Below are 20626 nucleotides of genomic sequence, written 5' to 3' on the forward strand. Positions count from 1 at the left end.
TAATCTATATCTGTGATGGGCAACCTGATACACTGGTGCGGCAATCTAACCTTCAAAAATTACCTTTATTCTCAGTAATAAGTTAAAACAATACATTTAATCAAAGAAAGAGACACATGTCTATAATAGCATATCAGACGTTTTTGTGAATGTCATAAAGTACTGGGGGCCTATTACTTGCCGTATGTATACAAAAAGAACATGCTTAGGGATATGCACATACATATGTGCCACATAAAGTCCCATCAAAAAGCATGTAAAATAAATTACCAACTCATACTATAATCATTAATACATTTTAAAAAATACATAAATCAATATGTTCTTAATGTGTATTGTACATACAATAGTTTCTCTTCCTTGCATACACATGTTCTGTGCTATCTGTAGTCATGGCCAAAGGTTTTGAGAATGACACAAGTATTGGTTTTCACAAAGTTTGCTGCTTCAGTGTTTTTAGACCTTTTTGTCAGATGTTGCTATGGTATACTGAAGTAAAATTATAAGCATTTCATAAGCGTCAAAGGCTTTTGTTGACAATTACATTAAGTTTATGCAAAGAGTCAATATTTGCAGTGTTGACCCTTCTTTTTGAAAACCCCTGCAATTTGCCCTGCATGCTTTCAATCAACTTCTGGGCCACATACTGACTGATGGCTGTCCATTCTTGCCTAATCAATGCCTGGAGTTTGTCAGAATTTGTGGGTTTTTTTTTGTCCTCTTGAGGATTGACCACAAGTTTTCAATGGGATTAAGGTCTGGGGAGTTTCCTGGCCATGGACCCAAAAGTTTAATGTTTTGATCACCAAGCTTACTTAGTTATCACTTTTGACTTATGGCAAGGTGCTCCATCGTGCTGGAAAAGGCACCAAACTGTTCTTGGATGGTTTTGGAGAAGTTGCTCTTGGAGGATATTTTGGTACCATTCTTTATTCATGGCTGTGAGTAAGCTCACTCCCTTGGCTAAGAAGCAACCCCACATATGAATTATGAATGGTCTCAGGATTCTTTACTTATAGCATGACACAGGACTGATGGTAGCGCTCACCTTTCCTTTTCCGGACAAATGTTTTTTCCAGATGCCCAATCAATCTGAAAGGGGATTCATCGGTGAAAATGACTTTACTTCAGTCCTCAGCAGTACAATCCCTGTACCTTTTGCAGAACAACAGTCTGTCCCTGATGTTTTTCCTGAGAGAAGTGGCTTCTTTGCTGGCCTTCTTGACCAGAAAGCATCTTCCGAAAGTATCCGCCTCACTGTGCGTGCAGATGCACTCACACCTTCCTGCTGCCATTCCTGAGCAAGCTCTGCACTGATGGTGCCCCGATCCGACAGCTGAATCAACTTTAGGAGACGGTCCTGATTGGCACACCCTTACTGTTACTATTTCCTATGTTCATCCACCCCTTCCCTCCCCTGGTTCCGCCTTTCAAGTCATATGCAGTAGTGTCATTTGCATTCACACATGTATTGCATGAAATTGCGTTCATTGGCGTAATGTCAGTTTCTGTGCATGTGTAGAGCAATTTTTCTCAAGATACGGGACGCAGAGAGACTTGCGTCAAAAGATGAATCCGGCACTGTGTGTTTTAGGTTTAAATGTTTTCACATTGAAGTTGTTTTAATCAATTGGGGATATATATGAGTATAGAGCGACAGGAAATAACCCGTAACTACCAACTTGGTTTAATTTCCTAAACAATGCTAGGAAGATGGCACTGGTGAAAAGCTGATGTGTTGCTATGTAGCAAACCTATTATATGAATGTATAGTGCAATTGTTAAAGAATGTTGTTTAAGCAGGGTAGATTTACACTAAACATAATCTATTTACACTTTACCTGCACTTTGAGTCTTGCTTCTTTTGTGACAAAAATACAAAATGGATTCCAGCAGTTCACTGTTTTACTGCTAGACAGGTGGCATGTGAAAGTAGCACATGTATGTGACATGGGCTGCAGTCAAGCAACATGCATGATCTAATGCAACTAATCTGTATTTCCGGTATTTAAATGCTTTTTGTAAACTGTATATTGGTTAACTCATTTTCTTCCATTATTGTTAATGATATCTCTTTACTTTAATGTCAGTTGGAGAAAAAAATAACAAAAATAATTTTTTAATCCTTCAGGCAAAAACTTACTCTCCAGGATGAACACATATCTGTTGTTCTTAACACACATTTCAGCCAAAAGATTATTTTAAGCCCAAGTGATGGCACAGAAAATAAAATATGCTGTTCCAGTATGATGACTGCAGCAAAAAGATTGGTGCCATTATCCTTAGTGTTTAACATGGACAATGGAGACATCGGTTGTGAATTAGACAGCCAAGGCAAGCAGAAGGTGAGTATTTTATTTTACTTAGGGCAGAGTCATTATTTAGCAAATTGCATTAAACAGATTTATCCTCAAAGCAAATTATAACTCAGATGTTGCATTTCTTCCGCTAATCTGGTAAAATTCGACATTTCAGGTCAAATCTCCTTATTACAACTCTGAAATGTTTTTACTGAATTTCTTACATGTTCTTTTGTGTGTTGCAAGTAAACTGGTGAATTATGTAGATAGATAAAAGTTACAACAGAAGGGACTCATTTATCCTGTTTTAAGGCCTCCCTCGTGTCACTTGTCATTCCAGTAATGATCTTGGGCTAGATTTACTAAGCTGCGGGTTTGAAAAAGTGGGGATGTTGCCTATAGCAACCAATCAGATTCTAGCTATCATTTTGTAGAAGGTACTAAATAAATGAAAGCTAGAATCTGATTGGCCCCTTGTGTTTGCTTACATTGAGGATATCCTCTTACATGTATGCACAATAAATAACTTTAGGTGGTAAGCACTGTTAAATGACAGGAGTGTCTGGTCATTGTTTTCTATTGAATCCATATTTGGTGTGCTGAAGGTGTGCTCTTCTTAATCACATGATCACTGGTCATTGTAACATTTCAGTAATGGTGGGATTACCTTTACATATGCTGTGTCTGTTTAGTTATTCGCACACAATCAGGGTGGCTCTTTTGTGGGCTGAGTGAATATTCAGCTTTGGAATTCATCACACTCTTTATGGCACTAGTACAGTGATGGCTAACCAGTGACACTCCAGGTGTTGTGAAACGACAAGCCCCAGCATGCTTTGCCAGTAGATAACTAGCTGATAGCTGGCAAAGCATGCTGGGGCTTGTAGTTTCACAACACCTGGACTGTCACAGGTTAGCCATCACTGCACTAGTCCCTCATGAGTTGATAACTGCATTCTCATAAATATAATGGTCCTTGTCTGCATAGGTGATGAGTCCACTTTAAGGTGTGCAACCAATTTTGATAGCCTATGAAGACTAATTAGCCTTTCTAGTCAATTAATTTAGATTATAACCAACTTAGATTGAAGCCATTTATTTCCCCAACACATTTAAATGTATTTTCAAATAATATTTGGGATTTTGCGCTACTTACACCCTTGCCTTGTCCAATGACTAATTTTCTCTGAATTGATTTGCCAGGTTCCCCGTACCAGCGTTAATATTGAATGTCCAGTTAGTAATCAAGACAAGGAAGTCCCATCAAACCTCATTGTGAACAACTCTCTTCTGGATTTGGTGGAAACACAGAGAGCTGCAGGGTGGAAAGCCTGCATACATGTGGTGGTTCAGCGTGTATACTGCCTTACTGCAAGGGATGGGACTGATTGTCTTCTGCGAAGAAGTAGTAAAACCATTTCTGACACTACTGCAAACCCACTAAAGCCAGAAGTTAGGTGAGTGCAACAGGAAATTATCTTTGGGATGGGTGATGCATACTAGTTGGGAAACTACAATCTCTATCAGCCTGGTTACAGATGATCAGAGTCTTTTTTGTCAACATGTGTTCTGCCGGCTGTAGCTAGCATTGATCTTTACTGGATAGCCTTTTACCTTTTTCAAATCATTTCCAGAAGTTTGCAGTGTTCCACATACGGTTAACTTATATTTTCTTGGTTCAGTTTGCAGACAATATATCAGAAAATAGCTGGCAAATGTTCAAGGGTCCCTCAGTAAAATATGTGCTTAAATTCCTTAACATCACAGGAGTTATCTCTTGGAGTGAGTTGAATTATACAGAACAAAGTAGAGAAATCTTTCATGGATCATCGACTATACTTAGGGATAACTTGCAAATTTGTCCTGCTATGCTGAATGGCCAGAATGTACCTCTCACAGTCTGACTCCACTCAGTTTTCTTGGCAGGGTCTGAGGCTTTATACATTTCAGAAGCATTAGATGATTGACTGGTTACACGCAAACTCTTCTACATTTGAAACGGCAACTCTGCCACTCTGCATACTTCTCTCTGTGTGTTTCTTTGTCCTTTGCACACACATGCTCTAACACAAAAAGCGCCAGGGCTTTTATTTTCTGTTTGTCACCCAAGTACCAGTACAGTGGTGGCATCTTTATGTCTGGATAAAATGTTTGCCTTTTTGAGTAAATTGCATTTAGTTTGTAAGATTGGCTCTTTGTACATTTTTTAAGCCAATCATTTTTAATTTAGTTCAAATAGATGTTTTCCAAACTATTATGCCAAACTTTCCATGTCTAACTTATTGTGCAGTATTATTCTTATTATTATCCTTTATAAAGTTCCAACATATTACTTAGTGCTTTCCAGAGAAGTTTAAACCATTAATTTTTTTTTGTTTTGTTTTTTGTCTCCACTTTTATTTTCCTGTTACCTTATGCTACCTACTGCTTTTCATTGTCTCCATTACTCACTGCTTTGTCTCCATTATCCATTTGCCTCCATTATCTTCTGTAATTCACTTTTGTCTCCATTATCCACTGTAATTCACTCCATTATTTTGTCTCCATTATTCACTACTACTCACTCCATTGTTCACTGTTTTCCTCATGCCCTCCTGCTTTGTTTTCTTTGACACACCTTTCTCCCTTCCACTTTTAAGCCTCATTACTGACTGTTTTTGTCTCCACTACCCATTGTAACTCACTCCATTATTTTGTCTCCATTCCTCTCTGTTATTCACTCCATTGTTCTTTGTTTCACTCCCTCGCTCGTCTCTGCCCTCTCCCTTCCACGTCTCTCTCTCCTCTCACCATGCCCCCCTGTCCACGCGCCATTCCCATCCTCTCCCGGGGCTACACCTCACCCTCTTGCCCCCGCTCTCCCCAGCACTCTGCCCACCTTGCCAACCTCATCCCTATCTCTCCTCTTCCCCCCTTCCCCTTCTCCTGTGCCCTGTGGAATGCCAGATCCGTCCGCAACAAACTCACTGCCATCCATGATCTCTTCTTGTCCAACTCTTTTAACTTTGCCATTACGGAAACCTGGCTCTCCGACTCTGACACTGCCTCCCCCGCCGCCCTCTCCTATGGTGGCCTCTCCTTCACCCACTCCGCCAGACCCGGAGCCCGTCCAGGCGGTGGTGTGGGCTTCCTCCTCTCCCCCGCCTGTACTTTCCATGTCATCCCCCCTGAACCCTCCCTTTCCTTCTCCTCTTTCGAAGCCCACTCTATCCGCCTCTTCTACCCCATCCACCTCCATGTCACTGTCATCTACCGCCCCCCTGGTCCCACCTCCCTCTTCATCGACAACTTCGCCGCCTGGCTTCCTCACCACCTCTCCTCTGATCTCCCCTCCATCATCCTTGGCGACTTTAACTTCCCTATCGACAACCCCACTGACCCTGCGTCCATTAAACTGCTCACCCTCTCCTCCTCCCTTGCCCTCACACAATGGACCTCCTTCTCTACCCACTGCCTTGGTCACTCCCTCGACCTAGTCTTCTCCTACCTTTGTAATCTGTCTGACTTCTCCATCTCTCCCTTTCCTCTATCCGACCACCACCTCTCTTTCTCTCTCTCCTCCTCTCCCGCTCCCCTCCCCATGCCCACCTCTACTCACTCCAGGTGCAACCTTGACGCCCTCGATCCTGCTACTCTGTCCTCTAACCTTGACACTCTCCTTTCTCCCCTTTCCTCCCAGGCCTGCCCCAATCTGGCGGTCTCCTTCTACAACCACACCCTCACCTCTGCTCTTGATGCCATCGCCCCGGCCCTCTCTGTCAAACCCTGTTGCTCCAAACCCCAACCTTGGCACTCCAAATTCACCCGCTTCCTCCAAAAATGCTCCCGTACGGCTGAACGACACTGGAGAAAATCCCCCTCCCTGGCGGATTTTCTCCACTTCAAGTTAATCCTCTCTTCCTACAGCTCCGCTCTCTCTCGCCAAACAATCTTTCTTTAAATCCCTTATCTCCTCCCAGTCCTCCAACCCCCGCCGCCTCTTCGCCACCTTCAACACCCTCCTGTCCCCCCCGCCCCTCCTCTCCCCTCCTCTCCCCTCCTCCCTGACCGCCACTGACTTTGCCTCCTTCTTCTCCTCTAAAATCGAGGCCATCCGTCTCGAAATCTCCTCCTCCCCTCCCCCGCCTGCAATCACCACCCTCCCTCACTCTCCCTCTAGCCACCACTCCCTCTTCTCCTTCCACCCCACTACGGGAGAAGAAGTCCACTCTCTCATTTCATCCTCTCCTCCGTCTTCCTGTCCCCTGGACCCCATCCCCTCCCACCTCCTTCGCTCCCTTTCCCCCGCCACCTGCTCCCACCTTGCCCACCTCTTCAACCTCTCCACCGGCATCTTCCCCTTCTCCTTCAAACACACTCTTGTATCCCCCATTCTTAAGAAACCCCACCTCTCTCTCCAACTATCGCCCCATCTCTCTTCTCCCATTTGCCTCCAAAATACTTGATAGGCTCGTCTGCAGCCGCCTCTCCACCTACCTCTCTGATCACTCCCTCCTTGATCCTCTCCAATCTGGCTTCCGCCCCCTCCACTCCACTGAAACTGCCCTGGCCATAGTCACCAACGATCTCCTCTCTGCCAAAGCTAGCGGCCACTTCTCCCTTCTCATTCTCTTGGATCTCTCAGCGGCTTTCGACACCGTTGACCACCCGCTCTTGCTCCACACCCTTCAATCCTTTGGCCTCTCCGGCTCCGCCCTGTCTTGGTTCACCTCTTACCTTGCTGACCATACCTTCTCCGTCTCCACCTCTGGATCTATCTCCCCCCCCCCTTCCTCCCTTCCAGTAGGGGTCCCCCAAGGCTCTGTTCTTGGACCCCTACTGTTCTTTCTTTACACCTCTTCCCTGGGTGAACTCATCACCTCCTTTGGTCTCAAGTACCACCTTTATGCGGATGACACCCAACTCTATCTTTCGTCTCCCGATCTCTCTCCCTCCCTCCTCTCCAGGGTGTCCGCCTGCCTCTCCGCCATCTCCTCCTGGATGTCCTCTAGATTCCTCAAACTTAATCTCGCTAAAACTGAACTTATAGTCTTTCCCCCCACTCACTCCCCCTCCTTCTGACCTTTCTATCACCGTTCTCAACTCCTCTATTTCCCCTGCTTCTCAAATTCGCTGCCTCGGCGTCACCCTGGACTCCTCTCTCTCCTTTACCCCTCATATCCTCTCTCTCGCTAAATCCTGCCGATTCCAGCTGCGCAACATCGCACGCATTCGGCCCTTCCTCTCCCAAGATGCCACTAAAGCTCTTGTCCACTCCCTTATTATCTCCCGCTTGGACTACTGTAACCTCCTCCTTACTGGCCTCCCCCGCTCTCATCTCGCTCCCCTTTGCTCCGTACTCAATGCTGCTCCTCGGCTCATTTTCCTTTCTCGCCGCTCCTCTTCTGTCTCCCCCCTCTACCAATCCCTCCACTGGCTCCCCATCCCCTACAGAATCGTGTTCAAGCTCCTCACTCTTTCAAGGCCCTCTCCAACTCCACTGCTCCCTACTTCTCCAACCTTATCTCCATTCACGCTCCATCCCGCCCTCTGCCGCCTCTCCTCTTCCCTGGTTACCTCCTCCCATGCTCGCATCCAAGACTTCTCCCGCGCTGCCCCCCTCCACTGGAACCAGCTCCCCCGCTCCATCAGAACTTCCCCCAACTTGTCCAGCTTCAAACGGGCCTTAAAAACCCACCTTTTCCTTAAAGCCTTCCAGTCCCCCACCTAATTGTCCTCCTCCCAGTCTCCGCCTACCCCCCTCCCACTCCTGCCCTCCCTCCTGTCCCCCTCTTACCTCCCTCCTTTTCTTTCTCCTCTCCCCCCCTCTCCGTCTCAGCCTCCGTTCTCCCCATTCCATCCTCCTACCTTTGCGTCTCTGTCCGTCCTACCCTCCCCTTAGATTGTACGCTCCTTCGAGCAGGGCCTCCTTTCCCTCTGTTCTCCACCACCTTAACTCTGCTCTCCAGCTCCTTGTCTCTTTCGTGAGGTCCTCCTGCCCTTCTACCCCGCTGGGGGCTCTCACCTCTCATCTAGCTGTATATTGAGCTTCTGAGTTACTGTGCTTTTTGTTAACTGTACCGTGCTGTCTCACCCTGTATCGTGTTTCTGTCTGTCCCTGTACGGCGCTACGGATACCTAGTGGTGCCCTATAAATAAAAATTATTAATAATAATAATAATTCATATCAGTCCTTGTACCAATGGACCTTACAGTATAAATTCTCTACCACACACACTGTGAGGTCAATTTTTTTTCAAAAACCGATAGTCCTACCAGTATGGTTTCGGACTAAGGGAAGAAACTACAGCACGAGGAGAGAAAACACACAAAGCTTATATTTTGATAAACATAGCATATTCTGAATTTATCTTTTCAATAGTCATTCATCAAGTAAGAGTAATCTGTATCTATGTGCAAGAACTGTTACTGAATTTGCTTGTGCAACGCAGAGAATGCCCCTAAGTATGTGCCCCCTCCAGCCTTTTTCCCATTTCAATAATCTGGCTCATCAAAAGGAAATGTAATTTTACCAATGCTCTCTGTAAAACTAAGTGCACTTCGTGGCAGCCTTGTACTTGGCAAGGAGCCTTATTGCTCTACCTAACTTCTCCATGTCAGCCAGTGTAAGCACCGCCATCATACATGTTGGTGGAAATGTAGGGTTCACAATTTGAAAAACATAGTTCCACCAAAGAAGATTTTGCACCCATTCTCCATCCATGTTGCTCTTTGTAACGGAGGCCCAAAGAGTGTCATTAAATAAAGAGGATGATTTAACCTCACTTGGTTCCTTCCTGCAAAAGTTCTTGTTCCAGAAATGTTTAGTTTAGTGTATATTCAGATATCATTATCAGAATTGACCTGTGTGATACAGCATATTGCAATTCATCTTAAGGGATTTGTATAACATGCTATATTTTGGACACCCTGCAGAGCCTTATTCACCTCCAAATGTTCCCTTTTTTACCAAAACGTATTGCACATTATAATCAATGAAAAGGGATGGTGGAGAATAAGTGCATTACTATATTGCAGATTTCAGGGTCTTTATATTATTCCTGATAAAGTGAGTGGTAGATCATCATCTTTTTTGACAACACCTCAATAGTTTCTCCCTTTTCTCTTTGGAGGTATGAGATTTCTTATCTGGAAAACTATTCTCCTGAATGTTCAGGCATGTCTGCTGTTTGGTGAGAATACTGTGCATGTCTTCTACACTCACTGTCCTAGATGCTGTAAACTCACTTATTGAATTTAAGTAGATCTTAACAGTATGTTAATGCCTTTAATCAGTCTAGTTTATTCTGTAGGTGCTCCTAACTTCAAATGGTAAGCATTATTTAGAACTTGAATCCTTAAGGATAAAAAAATGTAACTGATATGCACATGTAAGTGCCAACACAGTAAAAGCTATACTCTTATGCTTAACGGAACGGTGACACAAAATGCTAAATCAACTAATCCTGCTACAGCTCATTTCAGTAACATATTTAGTTGTGTAAGGGCCACCTTATTACATCCTTAGTTGAACCTGTTCCCTAATGCATGTGTGCGCATAAGGTTTATTTATTTATCTCACTGCATTGGGGAGCACACCCTGCCCCCCAATATAGTGTAAACATATAGGGCCTGAGTCATTAAGGAGAGCAAGGCATAAAAAAAGAGTAACTTTGCACCTGGGCAAAACTATATTGCATTGGAGGGAGAGATAAATTTAAAATGCGGGGACAGATTTATAGTTGGGATAGGGCATGTCCTAGATCAGTGATGGGTAAACTTTTTCAGGAGCGGGCCAAATAAAAAAGAAAAACTTTAGGCGGGCCAATATAATTTATTAAAAAACTCAAATATCGAAATATATAATACAAATGTTTTGAATGGGACGGGAGGGTGTTATATAGCAGTGTTACCTCTATAAGTGCAGCGATCGTACAGACACAGAACTTATTTCAGCTGGTTGTTGCAGATCCGTCTTTCTGGTGAGCCACTAACTGACAACACAGCAGCCAGTCGAAATCCGCCTTAGTATATGGCCCAGCCCATCTCTTCTCACATGACTTTCAGCCATTAGGGGGCGGGCAGGTGTTTGAGTGATTGACATACGAAGTGTCCTTTTAGGAAGGAGGATGAAGGGTAATATTAGGAGGAAATAGCTGGGAAGGCATAAAAATGAAGGTTCTGACACACAGGGTCGGCCCTAATAATTTAATGCATATTTTAATGAATTTTTTTTAAATATTGGTGGGCCGGATAGAACCTCTAAGTGGGCCGGATCTGGCCCCCGGGCCGTAGTTTGCCCATCACTGTCCTAGATCAAATTTAAATTTCAGTGTAAAAAGCTATCAAGTATTTGTGTGCTACATGACAAAACAGCCAGTATTTAACTTATGTGCAAAATAATAAACTAATCTACACCCCATGCTTGCAACTTGGTTTGTCTCAGCATATTTACTCATTTGTTTGCCTTACTTTTCTTAATGAATCGGGCCTATAGACTTTACATCAATAGTAGCTTGAGGTAAACGCAGTAAACTATACTTTCCTAATTAAACATGAAAAATATCCGACAAGCCAAACGTTCCCAACATGGTCATAATCTGTTCCAATGTGATAGAAAAAGTAGTGGAAATTTAGAAGTGTCAGTATGGAAAATGTAATGGGATTGTAAGTCAGTGGAATTTGATAGTTTGACAACAAAGCAGAAGGAGAATTGGTGATATGGCATACCACAGTATACACCCCCACTTCCACCACTGGATAGTAAAATCCAGATAAATCTCCCCTCCCCAAAGAAAATTGCATTTCTGGTCGAAGAGGGCATTATTATTATTATTATTAGCTAAATATGTTTTCGTTCTTAACAAACACTTCCACTGGGTAATATTGATTGTTTTATTGCATTATAATACCTAAATTCCCCTGTTAGTGTAGGGTTTAAATTTCTTTCTGTGGTGAAATTTCCAGCAGACTAATAATATAGCTAATATAGCTTTAAAAGGTGGGATTGTGAATGTTACTGGGCTCCTTGTGCTGGTGACTGCTGCTGCTCTGAGGAACCAAGAGTGACTACCAACATTTCTGGGCATTGCTATTAGAATAAGATAGAGCTAGATATAATATCAGCTGATTAACTTATAATATTGGATAACTGTCCAAAAGATATATGATTATTTAGGTGTTTTTTTGTTTTTTTCAATGGTCATTCTGGCATAAGGATCAATTTAAGAACTGTAAATTAAGCACTTAAATATGTTTAAAGGTTCAGCAAGGATAGACATCAACATTTTGTAGTTTCAGATCAATAGAGAAATTGGTCAAAATAAAGATGGCAAAGATAGGTTTTCTCATTGACTGTTATCACATCGCTGATATAGAGAGAGTTGTAGAATTTATTCAGACCTAGTTTTCTGACCTTTCAAGATTAAAGCAAGTTGAATTTATGGACCCTGTTTAATATGGAGGTGAGTTTAACACCACAATCCTCGTATATCCGTGTGATAGGAAACTCACATTACTACTACTCCTACTGTATATCAGTCTGTGACTTCTTACTTGCCCTCATTAGTCTTTCCATATCATGACACTTGCAGCCTGTCCTCACATTCACACTCAGAAAGGGAGAGGTCACTACCTCCCACAGGATCAGAACATTCCTGCAAAACTCCTTTCAGTGATCTGGTTGTCCAACCATTGTTCTAAAGGGCGGTTTGGTCACACCGCCGGTTTTTGGCTGTTTTTTCGGCAATTTTGAAACTGCCGGATTTACTAAAGCCCAAACCGACGTTAAAACAGTCAGAATTAACATTTTTCAAAACTACCACTTTACAAATCGCGATTTTAACAGTGATGAACATACAAACCACCAGATTTACTAAGCTGGGGTTTTCAAAACGGCCATAATGAAAGCGGTGGTTGTGAGTGACGAGATTGCTCAAACTGCTGCTGTTTGATCTATTTTCCCATTTAGCACATAAGAGAAAGCACCATTGACATTAAAATTATTTGGGCAATCATCATTTATTGATTAAAGGGCAAAATTAATTTAATTCAACTTATGGGGGAATTTTATTTTTTAATATTTTTTTTTTAAGGGGACACTTTTATAGCATTATATTATGGGGGAAATGGGAATATTTAATAATATTAACTGATTGTTAATGGTGGATATAATTATTTATGTTGCACAATTTGACATTGCGTAGTGCCGGAATAATAATTAATTTTGTCCCCTTAATATGACATTTTTCTCCCCCATAAGTTAATATTAAATTAATTTTGCCCCTTAATAAATAATAATTGCCCATTTTTTTTTAAATGTCAATGGTGCTTTCTCTTATGTTCAGAATGGGAAAACAGTTTAAACAGCATGTTTGAGCTATCAAGCCATTCAGAAGTAGGTATTAAAACAATCCTGTCCTGTCTTTTGGATAACGGTTTTGATGGTGGTTTTAACCAGCATTTTAACTTTTACATCGTCATTCATTTTAAATCACAGCCTCAAACCGACCTATAGTAAATGCGGCGGTTTCAAACCGCCACCAAACTCGATTCTTAGTAAATCTAGCCCTAAGAGTTTACAATCCTACCCTTCCTCAATAATATATAACCTCACAATTAAAAACTGTGCCATGGCAGACAGGGAAATGCCATCTCAAAGTTGCCATTGTTATTTTCATCTATCAGGGGAGTATTTATTTCTCAGTTTATATATGAATAGGAATAGAGTTTTCACATATTCTATTTAACATTGTGTCAGGTTCTTTCTACTGATTGCCTTGATCTACTGCCATGTTGGAGAAATTGTTTCATTTTTTTTCTGCCAGATGTGACAAAAGTTTAAATCCAACAGATAAATTAATGCTTTTATTTACTACAGTCTTTATATGTGTATTTTTATATATTTATGTATGCTCCAGACAATTGAAATTCAAATCATTAAATTGCAGCTTAAGATTGTATTGTGTCCTGTCAGGTAAGAAGTGATGTCTCCTCTAATTACCACCTTAGTAGACTTGCAAAATCTATGTGACTTGATCTGATGTGTTAGTCATTTTGAACAGACTCCTAAAAAGTAAATAAATTCAAACCCCCACACCTTTATTTTGCAGTGAACATATTTATAACTCCTACAAATAATATCTGTATAATTGGTGAACCCCGTTATCCATGCTTATTTGGAAAATGTGTTTATTATAAGGAATAATGCACCTATCACTTTAAATGTTTACAGATAATATTGGTAAACTTAGATTTTGGTGCCTTGTGTAAAAGCATTTGTGCTTTTGCTTTTCGTATAACCCCTGGGTGACTTCTGATATGCTTGCTAGTCACATTAGGGGTTATATTATCCTATATATAAGTGCCATGGCTATAAGAAAACAATCTTTCCAGATATAGGGAGAATTCAACTACCTGTGAAGTCCCGCCAGAGCCTTGCGCGATGTTCGCATTTTCAGATGGGCTCATAGAGTTGCCAGCAACATTCAGCGATGTTTTACTACCATAACATCCTGAAAGGACTCTGCAGATAATTAAGATCCCCCCATAGTGTCATCTGTTTGTGACGTGCCTATAAATTCTTTGTCTAAGTGGCAAAGGTTCCAGGGACAGAAACAGTTATTTGCTGTGATGTCCAGATATGTGCTCGATTTTATTCATCCTTGGCAAAATATGGTGCAAGCTTTATCCAGTGAGTAACTAGCCAATATCTGTGTGTCTGGAGGTAATATATTCTCATGAGTGGCGAGCTAAATTACTGTAGGAAAATGGCTATGTTAATGGGTCACATCTGCTGTTGCTTGATTCTTAGTTAAGTGCAGATGTTCCTACTGTATATGCATTAATTCTGATTTTATATAGTAGTTCCCTCTAAGTTAGAAGATGGTATAATGCCAGATAGCATTATCAGTAAACATTATACAGGTGGTACTCCTCAGTTACCTACATACAGTGTTGTGTGCTGCTCCCTGTTGTTTTCCTGCTCAGTCATAATCATTTTCCTTTCATTGTATCATCAGCTGTACCATGTAATGCTTTGTAGACATAGTATGGTTTAAGCCCACTGCTTGTACTTATGAAGAGTGGTAAATTTAGTGAGTACGGTCTGTTTAAGAGACCAGGTGGCCTGTACATTTTGTGATATATTACTTTGGTGTGTCCTGGAAAGAGTTTAGATCATGGATAATTATCAGCAGCCGATCCTGAACTGGCAGGGGTTGGCCTAGCTGGCAGTATATGGGTGATAGGTGAAGCTTAGCTCTGGAAGAAAGGAGGGGTATTGTGTTGCCGTGCCAAGTAAAGGGAGAATTGGTGAGCTGTATTTACCAAAGTATGTTACTGGGGCCAGGCAGGAGAACTCTAGAATTATAGGAAAATGTAAAAAATCCTTAGCAGGACTTTGTCAGTTGTAGTCCTAGTCATTCTACTGCTTTAGGGGGAGGCTGAAATTGTGAAAAATAGAATTACATCCAGTGGGGTATAATGTTGTTTTGTAGTGATCTATGCTTGTATAGGGTGAACACATGCTGCTCATTAATGCATGGTCTTTGTGTTTTCTATTTTGAAACCCTAAGTGCTAAAGGGGCCAGTACAAGAAGTAACTAGTACTGTTCTGCCTCATTTTATTTATGAACAGTTCAATCACTTTCCAAGAAACTCACCGTGGTGTTGGCATGTTTTAGAATTTTCTAAACCCTACAATCTAAGCCAGAGCCTTGTTGGTAAATACACAGCCTGCTATTCTGCACTGAACATGTGGCTTTTATATTCCTGGTTGTCATTTTTCTTATATCCGTTGGAATATGTGTAAATGATTGATTCAGCTTTCAGTTGAATTTGACACCTATATGCATATTCAATTGTCATATTTAAAAACAACAGTTATGTATAATTTTATATAGAGACGCAAAGTAAGCAGTGCTGCACAACAAAGGGAATAAATAAAAGTAGGGAATAAAAAAAACAAACAAGGAAAATTGTCATACCCCAAAGAGCTTGTGAACCCTGAAAAAACATTATCATATATTGATGATACTCATATTGGATGATAAGATGCATGTGATGAATAAAATATATATTAGGAGTTGCATATAGACACATACATATTTGCAGTGTTAGGGGGTCTATTTATCACTGGTGGCTAGTGTACTGCCGCATTTATTTACCATGCCTGGGCTCATTGGCGAGCCCTGGCGAAACCACCAATTCCAAACTAAAAACTCCTTTACTGGCAACCTAATGCTGCCGGCAAATGGAGGATCTGACTCATGTGGGGCTATTGCCATGTGCGGCTTAAGTCGTGCATGCTCATAGCTAAGGGCACCCGACGATGGATCCACAGAGTTTTCTCTGGAATCCATTGTGAAGATAAGCTAACGCCATCATCTTTATGTCTGGGCACTGCAGTGAGCAACATTAAGCAGGTTAAGTCTGGCAAAATCTTTGCTTTCTTCTGCTTTATCCCCTTGATAAATTAAAAGAAGAGTTGCGATGACCATTCTCTGGAAAAAAGCAACAGTTTTATCCAGATTTTTGCAGCATAATAAACATACCCTGTATCTTTTATTAATATCCTATTGCATCATTTTTGATAGTAGCTGCTGCTTTGTGTTACTAGGACAAGGAAATAGAAGCTACATCCTTCCATCAGTATGTTCCTGTTACAGTGAATGGGAGCTTTGTAATAAACATTGCAAGGGAAAGTCTAAAGTTCACCTAAATATGTGTAGAGTAGAAGAGTGTACCTGCCAGCTGCTGATCACTTCCTGCTCTTCTAGCTGTAGTGCCAAGACTTTCAGAGGAACATACGGAACAATGCCAGCATTGCATTCTGTGCTGCGTACCTGGTGACGGGTAGATGTCCTTCTGGGGTTTAGCAATGAGAGACTAGGCATTATGGGGTCAAATAATAGTGGCTTATAGATACTACTGAGTTACACTTTGTTGCTGACTATCAGCGTTCAATTTTAATACCCCCTGTCTTTAAAAAAAAATGTAATTTATACAGTACAGTGATCCTAGATCGATGACAGGAGGGAATCTGGGTTAGCACATAGAAGTCCACAGACGTGCTCAAGTCTGTGTCATGCATTTGCTAAGCTGGCTTCCTGAGACCAGTTTTCATGTACTTCACCACCCCACCCCCTCTTACTAGCCACATTCATAAAGCAATCTCGCTCAAGAGAATCAATCAACAGTCATCTGTTTATTTTAATTCTTATAATTTATAATTATTTATTTACTTAGTTTATATTTGGGACTCCAGCATATGACATACAATAGCAAAGTAATTAAAACTATTTCATTTCTTCTCGATCTTATTAATACTGCAGTGGTTCCATTGTACATGTTTATCAGCAGATTGCTGAGTCTCTGTGTTATACAGGAAGTTGTTGGAATGTGTGTGTGATAAATATCTGTAGTGCTCATACTTTGCTCTAAAAATATTTGTACTGGGAAGTGTTCTGGGACAGAAAAGTTTAAATAATATGTAATAACACAGATATTCAGCAATCTCCTTTTTAGAATTCCAAAAATAAGACATGAATGTGACAGGTGGTATCAATTGAACGCCTAGAAATGATTACAGTGTAAATATGTCATTGGTCGATATGGTAGGCTCATATTGAAAGACCCTCCTTTAGATTTACTGAATATTCTGGTTCATTAGATGCATCAGAGCTCTCAGATAGCAAAATTGGAAGTTTAAAAACAAAACAAAAACAATATTAATATTTTTATTTAGTATTGTTTATTTATATAGTGACTCCATATTATGCAATGATTTCCAGGGTCCACATTGTCAGAAGCCAATTAACTTACCAGTATGATTTTGGACTGTCGAAGGAAACCAGAGCACCCAAAGGAATTCCAGGCAAACATGGGGAGAACATCCAAACTCCACACAGATAGGGCCCTGGTCAGAATTGAAGCCCATAGTCCCCGAGCTGTGAGGCAGCAGTGCTAACCACAACATTCCCCTGGCATGAGAACAAACTGCTGCAATTAACAATGAGCAAATTGACATGCGATATCACTGTTTACATTTTCCAACTTCTCCCCTTTCTTGAAACTGGTCTGTTGTTTCAATAAATATGCTGGAGATCAATTGATTGGATGCTGCTGTGTGTATTAAAAGACAAAAGCAAGAGGAGGAGAAGAGCTGAAAAGTGTTCAACTGCAATGCACCATCACTTTTTATTAACAGAAATCCATGTTTAGGGTCCGCAGAACAAGTATTGTGGAGATAGCTGAAGGCAATGAAGGTGGGGTGAGTAGGGAGAGACGCTGCTCACTGCACATGGGGCGTTGGGGAAGGTTGGTGAACAGAGATGGGGATTTATGTTCCGCAGACAGTCAGGTGGCAGACTTGGTTGAAAACATAACCTATTAAATTCATCTCCGCCATGGCTGCTACATGGGGGAAGTGTTTTTTTCATTTCGGCGCTTAGAGGTTTTTGGCTGCCGCTAATGTGTGCTGTCAATTTTCTGGAAAATGTATAAAGATCTTTAGGGGGATAACCACTTAATCTTTTATTAAAGCCCTATACTGTAATGGCCATCACAACATCTTTTGGTAGATGGGTCCATAACGGCACTGGTCGCTTATAATTAAATAGCTCTCCTAAAATGGAAGATTAAATTGCCTTACCTCTAAATGCAAGGAATTACCCCGTGGAGACCTATATGTGGCTTATCACATTTATTTTTATGTTGTACTTTTTCTTCTTGTTTTCTATGATCTGTAACGTGAAGAGTGAATATTGTCAGAACCATGAACAATGAAGGACGACATGGATCCGAACAGAATAGACATGTTAGAAAACAAATGTAGACTATGTGCTCTGCTTTATCATTCAACATTTTTTTAACTCACCTTCTTTTTCATAGGGGTATAATTGATTTATTAAGGAAGACTGATCATCGGGGAGATTTATTAAGGAAGACACTAATCTGAGCACATTCAAACGTGCATATAAAACTCATCTGTTCCTTAAAGCCTACCAGCCATCCACCTAACCTCCTCCTCGCTTGTTCTCCTCACCTCCTTCTTCCCTGTATGCGCTTCTCTTGTACTTGATCCCCTCTACTGACTCCTCTTGTGCCTACTGTCTGTTTGTCCTCCCTTTGCTATGTAAGCTCTTGCAAGCAGGGCCCTCTTCTCTTCTAGATAATTTCTTCTGCTCCAACATCACTGTACTAGCTAGGCTGGAGCTATTGGAGTCTTGTTATAACTCTTCTGTACTGTTTTACCCTGATACTGTTTGTATCCTGTACATCACTGTGGAAATCTTGTTTCGTCCTATAATTAAAGGATAACAATAATATCTACTGATGACGGTCTTGATAAAAAATAATAATAAATAAATAGAAAAAGCAGAAATCGTGGTTTTCCAAGCCGTTCAGTGAATGCAGTTTGGGTGAATGGAGTAAAAATTTAAAAGAAAACAAAGCAAAAATATAAAAACCGTGTTCTGATCCTAACATGATGAAATTGAGTAGATGGGATTTACTTATGGAGTGGATACTCTTTTATTCAATAAAAACTACTACACAAAACTCATTGCACTTATAATACCTCCGATTATAAAATGTAACATGCCAAATATGGAAAAGAGCATTTCTTTTTCAGTGTATTGTAAACCCTCTGACAGCAGTTTTCTCTGTAGGCGTTCAAATGATCTTTTCTTGTAAAGGAACGTGACGCCACAGAGATATGTTCAGGAAAGCTGTATTACAGATGTGTTTACCTTCTCCTGGGCTGTTTGGGGTGTGGTGTATTTGCTGTGGCTGTACATTGAGTACAAGTCATGACGTAGAAGGTCGCCTATGTGTAAAAGGCTTATGTTGAACATTGCCCTCAGTTCCGGTTCTGTGTACTTTGCTTTTCTTTGACCTCCTCTTCTGTGCTGTTTGCCTTTGTGTGGGTGATAGAGTAATGATTATCACTACAAATACAATCTCGAGTGTGTATATGTAAATGTTCCAAAGGACAAATGTTCCCCTCGAAAATGTTTGCCTAGTGTTCAGTTTGTAAACATTTATAAATAGAAAAAGAGGCAAAGAACAAAAATAATCTACGTTTTATCTCAGTGATCTAAATTGTGACCAGCAAATTTGGATGTTCCAGTAAATTTTAAGTCAATATATACTTCCCTTTGGACTAATTATAATATAAGCATGTTTTTCAGCCTTTTTAGAGATCTGAGCAGCATTCCCAAGGTGCTGAAGTCTGGTATAGTTTTGCCATATTTTTATGCCTTAAGCTACATTGTGTCATATGACTTAAGATATGATCTCCACACCTACTAAATTATCTAAACATACTCACAATGAAAAGTAACCAGATTCTGATTTTGTTGTTGGAATGGCTGCTAATCACATTGACAAATCAAAGTGTTCAGGCTCCTACTCATGGACAATTTAATATTTATTTCAAGTACATTAATCAAACTTTGGTAAAGAATTTGTTTGGCATTATCTTATACCAGGAAAAGCAGATTGTTTCTATTTTATTTACCTCCAGTATATTTTTTTTTTCTTTTTGTTTGCAGTAAGTTTAGTAGACCTTCACAAAGTGGTTGATTCATTTTCTAGACAAGACCCTATTGATGATCTATATAAAACCGCTTACTTTTCACTGCTTGGCTCCTAAATAAAGGATGTGATAATTAGTGCTTGATAAGAATCTGCACAGAGATGCCTCTCATTAATATACTGAGCACTTACCACTTCCTTTACTTGGCCTTCTCATTTTAACATCTCTTTTACTTTACCTTGTATATAGATCTATTTGAGTTTTCCTGTTAATAATGTTCATTAGGTTCTACAATTGGGTTATTGTAGACAGCTGTATAGAAGTATAGACATGAGTCTATACTCACAAATAGAAATTTGAAAGAGTTTTGTTCACATAGCATTAAAAAAATAAAATTTCTCAATGAAATGTCCATTTGATTCAGTAGCCAGAAAGTCCAATTCTTAACTTATGATGTAGCCGACACTACATCCAAGCTTCAAGAAGGAATCTAATCGCAATAATGTTATTTTGTAATAAGGCACCCTTCCCTATGTAGGGTTGGTGACTGCTGCCAACACATACATTTCCAACATATCAAGGGGTGCAAATATTGGGCCCTGCCATTCTGATGACTGGGGAAGAAGTACTGCACATGCAAATACTATGACTCAGGGCCAGCTTACCCGTTATGCGGTGTAGACAGCTGCCTGCAGAGGAAGGAGGCCACACCATTGAAGACTGAGGCAAGCTGCTCTCCAGGCCAGGAATCCTAGTTATGTATCATGTATGTCTGTATGTATGTATTTATGTGTTTTTATATGTATAT

General features: G+C 40.8%; 1 protein-coding gene across 1 annotated transcript in view; it reads left to right on the forward strand.

Moving 5' to 3' along the window:
• SPIDR (scaffold protein involved in DNA repair) overlaps positions 1-20626 on the forward strand; it is a 305726-nt gene that overhangs the window by 153578 nt on the left and 131522 nt on the right. The window contains exons 9-10 of the mRNA XM_075213492.1: positions 2132-2345; positions 3504-3757. Coding sequence (XP_075069593.1) covers positions 2132-2345; positions 3504-3757 — 468 coding nt within the window. The remainder of the gene's footprint in view (positions 1-2131; positions 2346-3503; positions 3758-20626) is intronic.

Source organism: Mixophyes fleayi, chromosome 5 (assembly GCF_038048845.1).
Source record: "Mixophyes fleayi isolate aMixFle1 chromosome 5, aMixFle1.hap1, whole genome shotgun sequence".
In the NCBI taxonomy this organism is placed as follows: Eukaryota; Metazoa; Chordata; class Amphibia; order Anura; family Limnodynastidae; genus Mixophyes; species Mixophyes fleayi.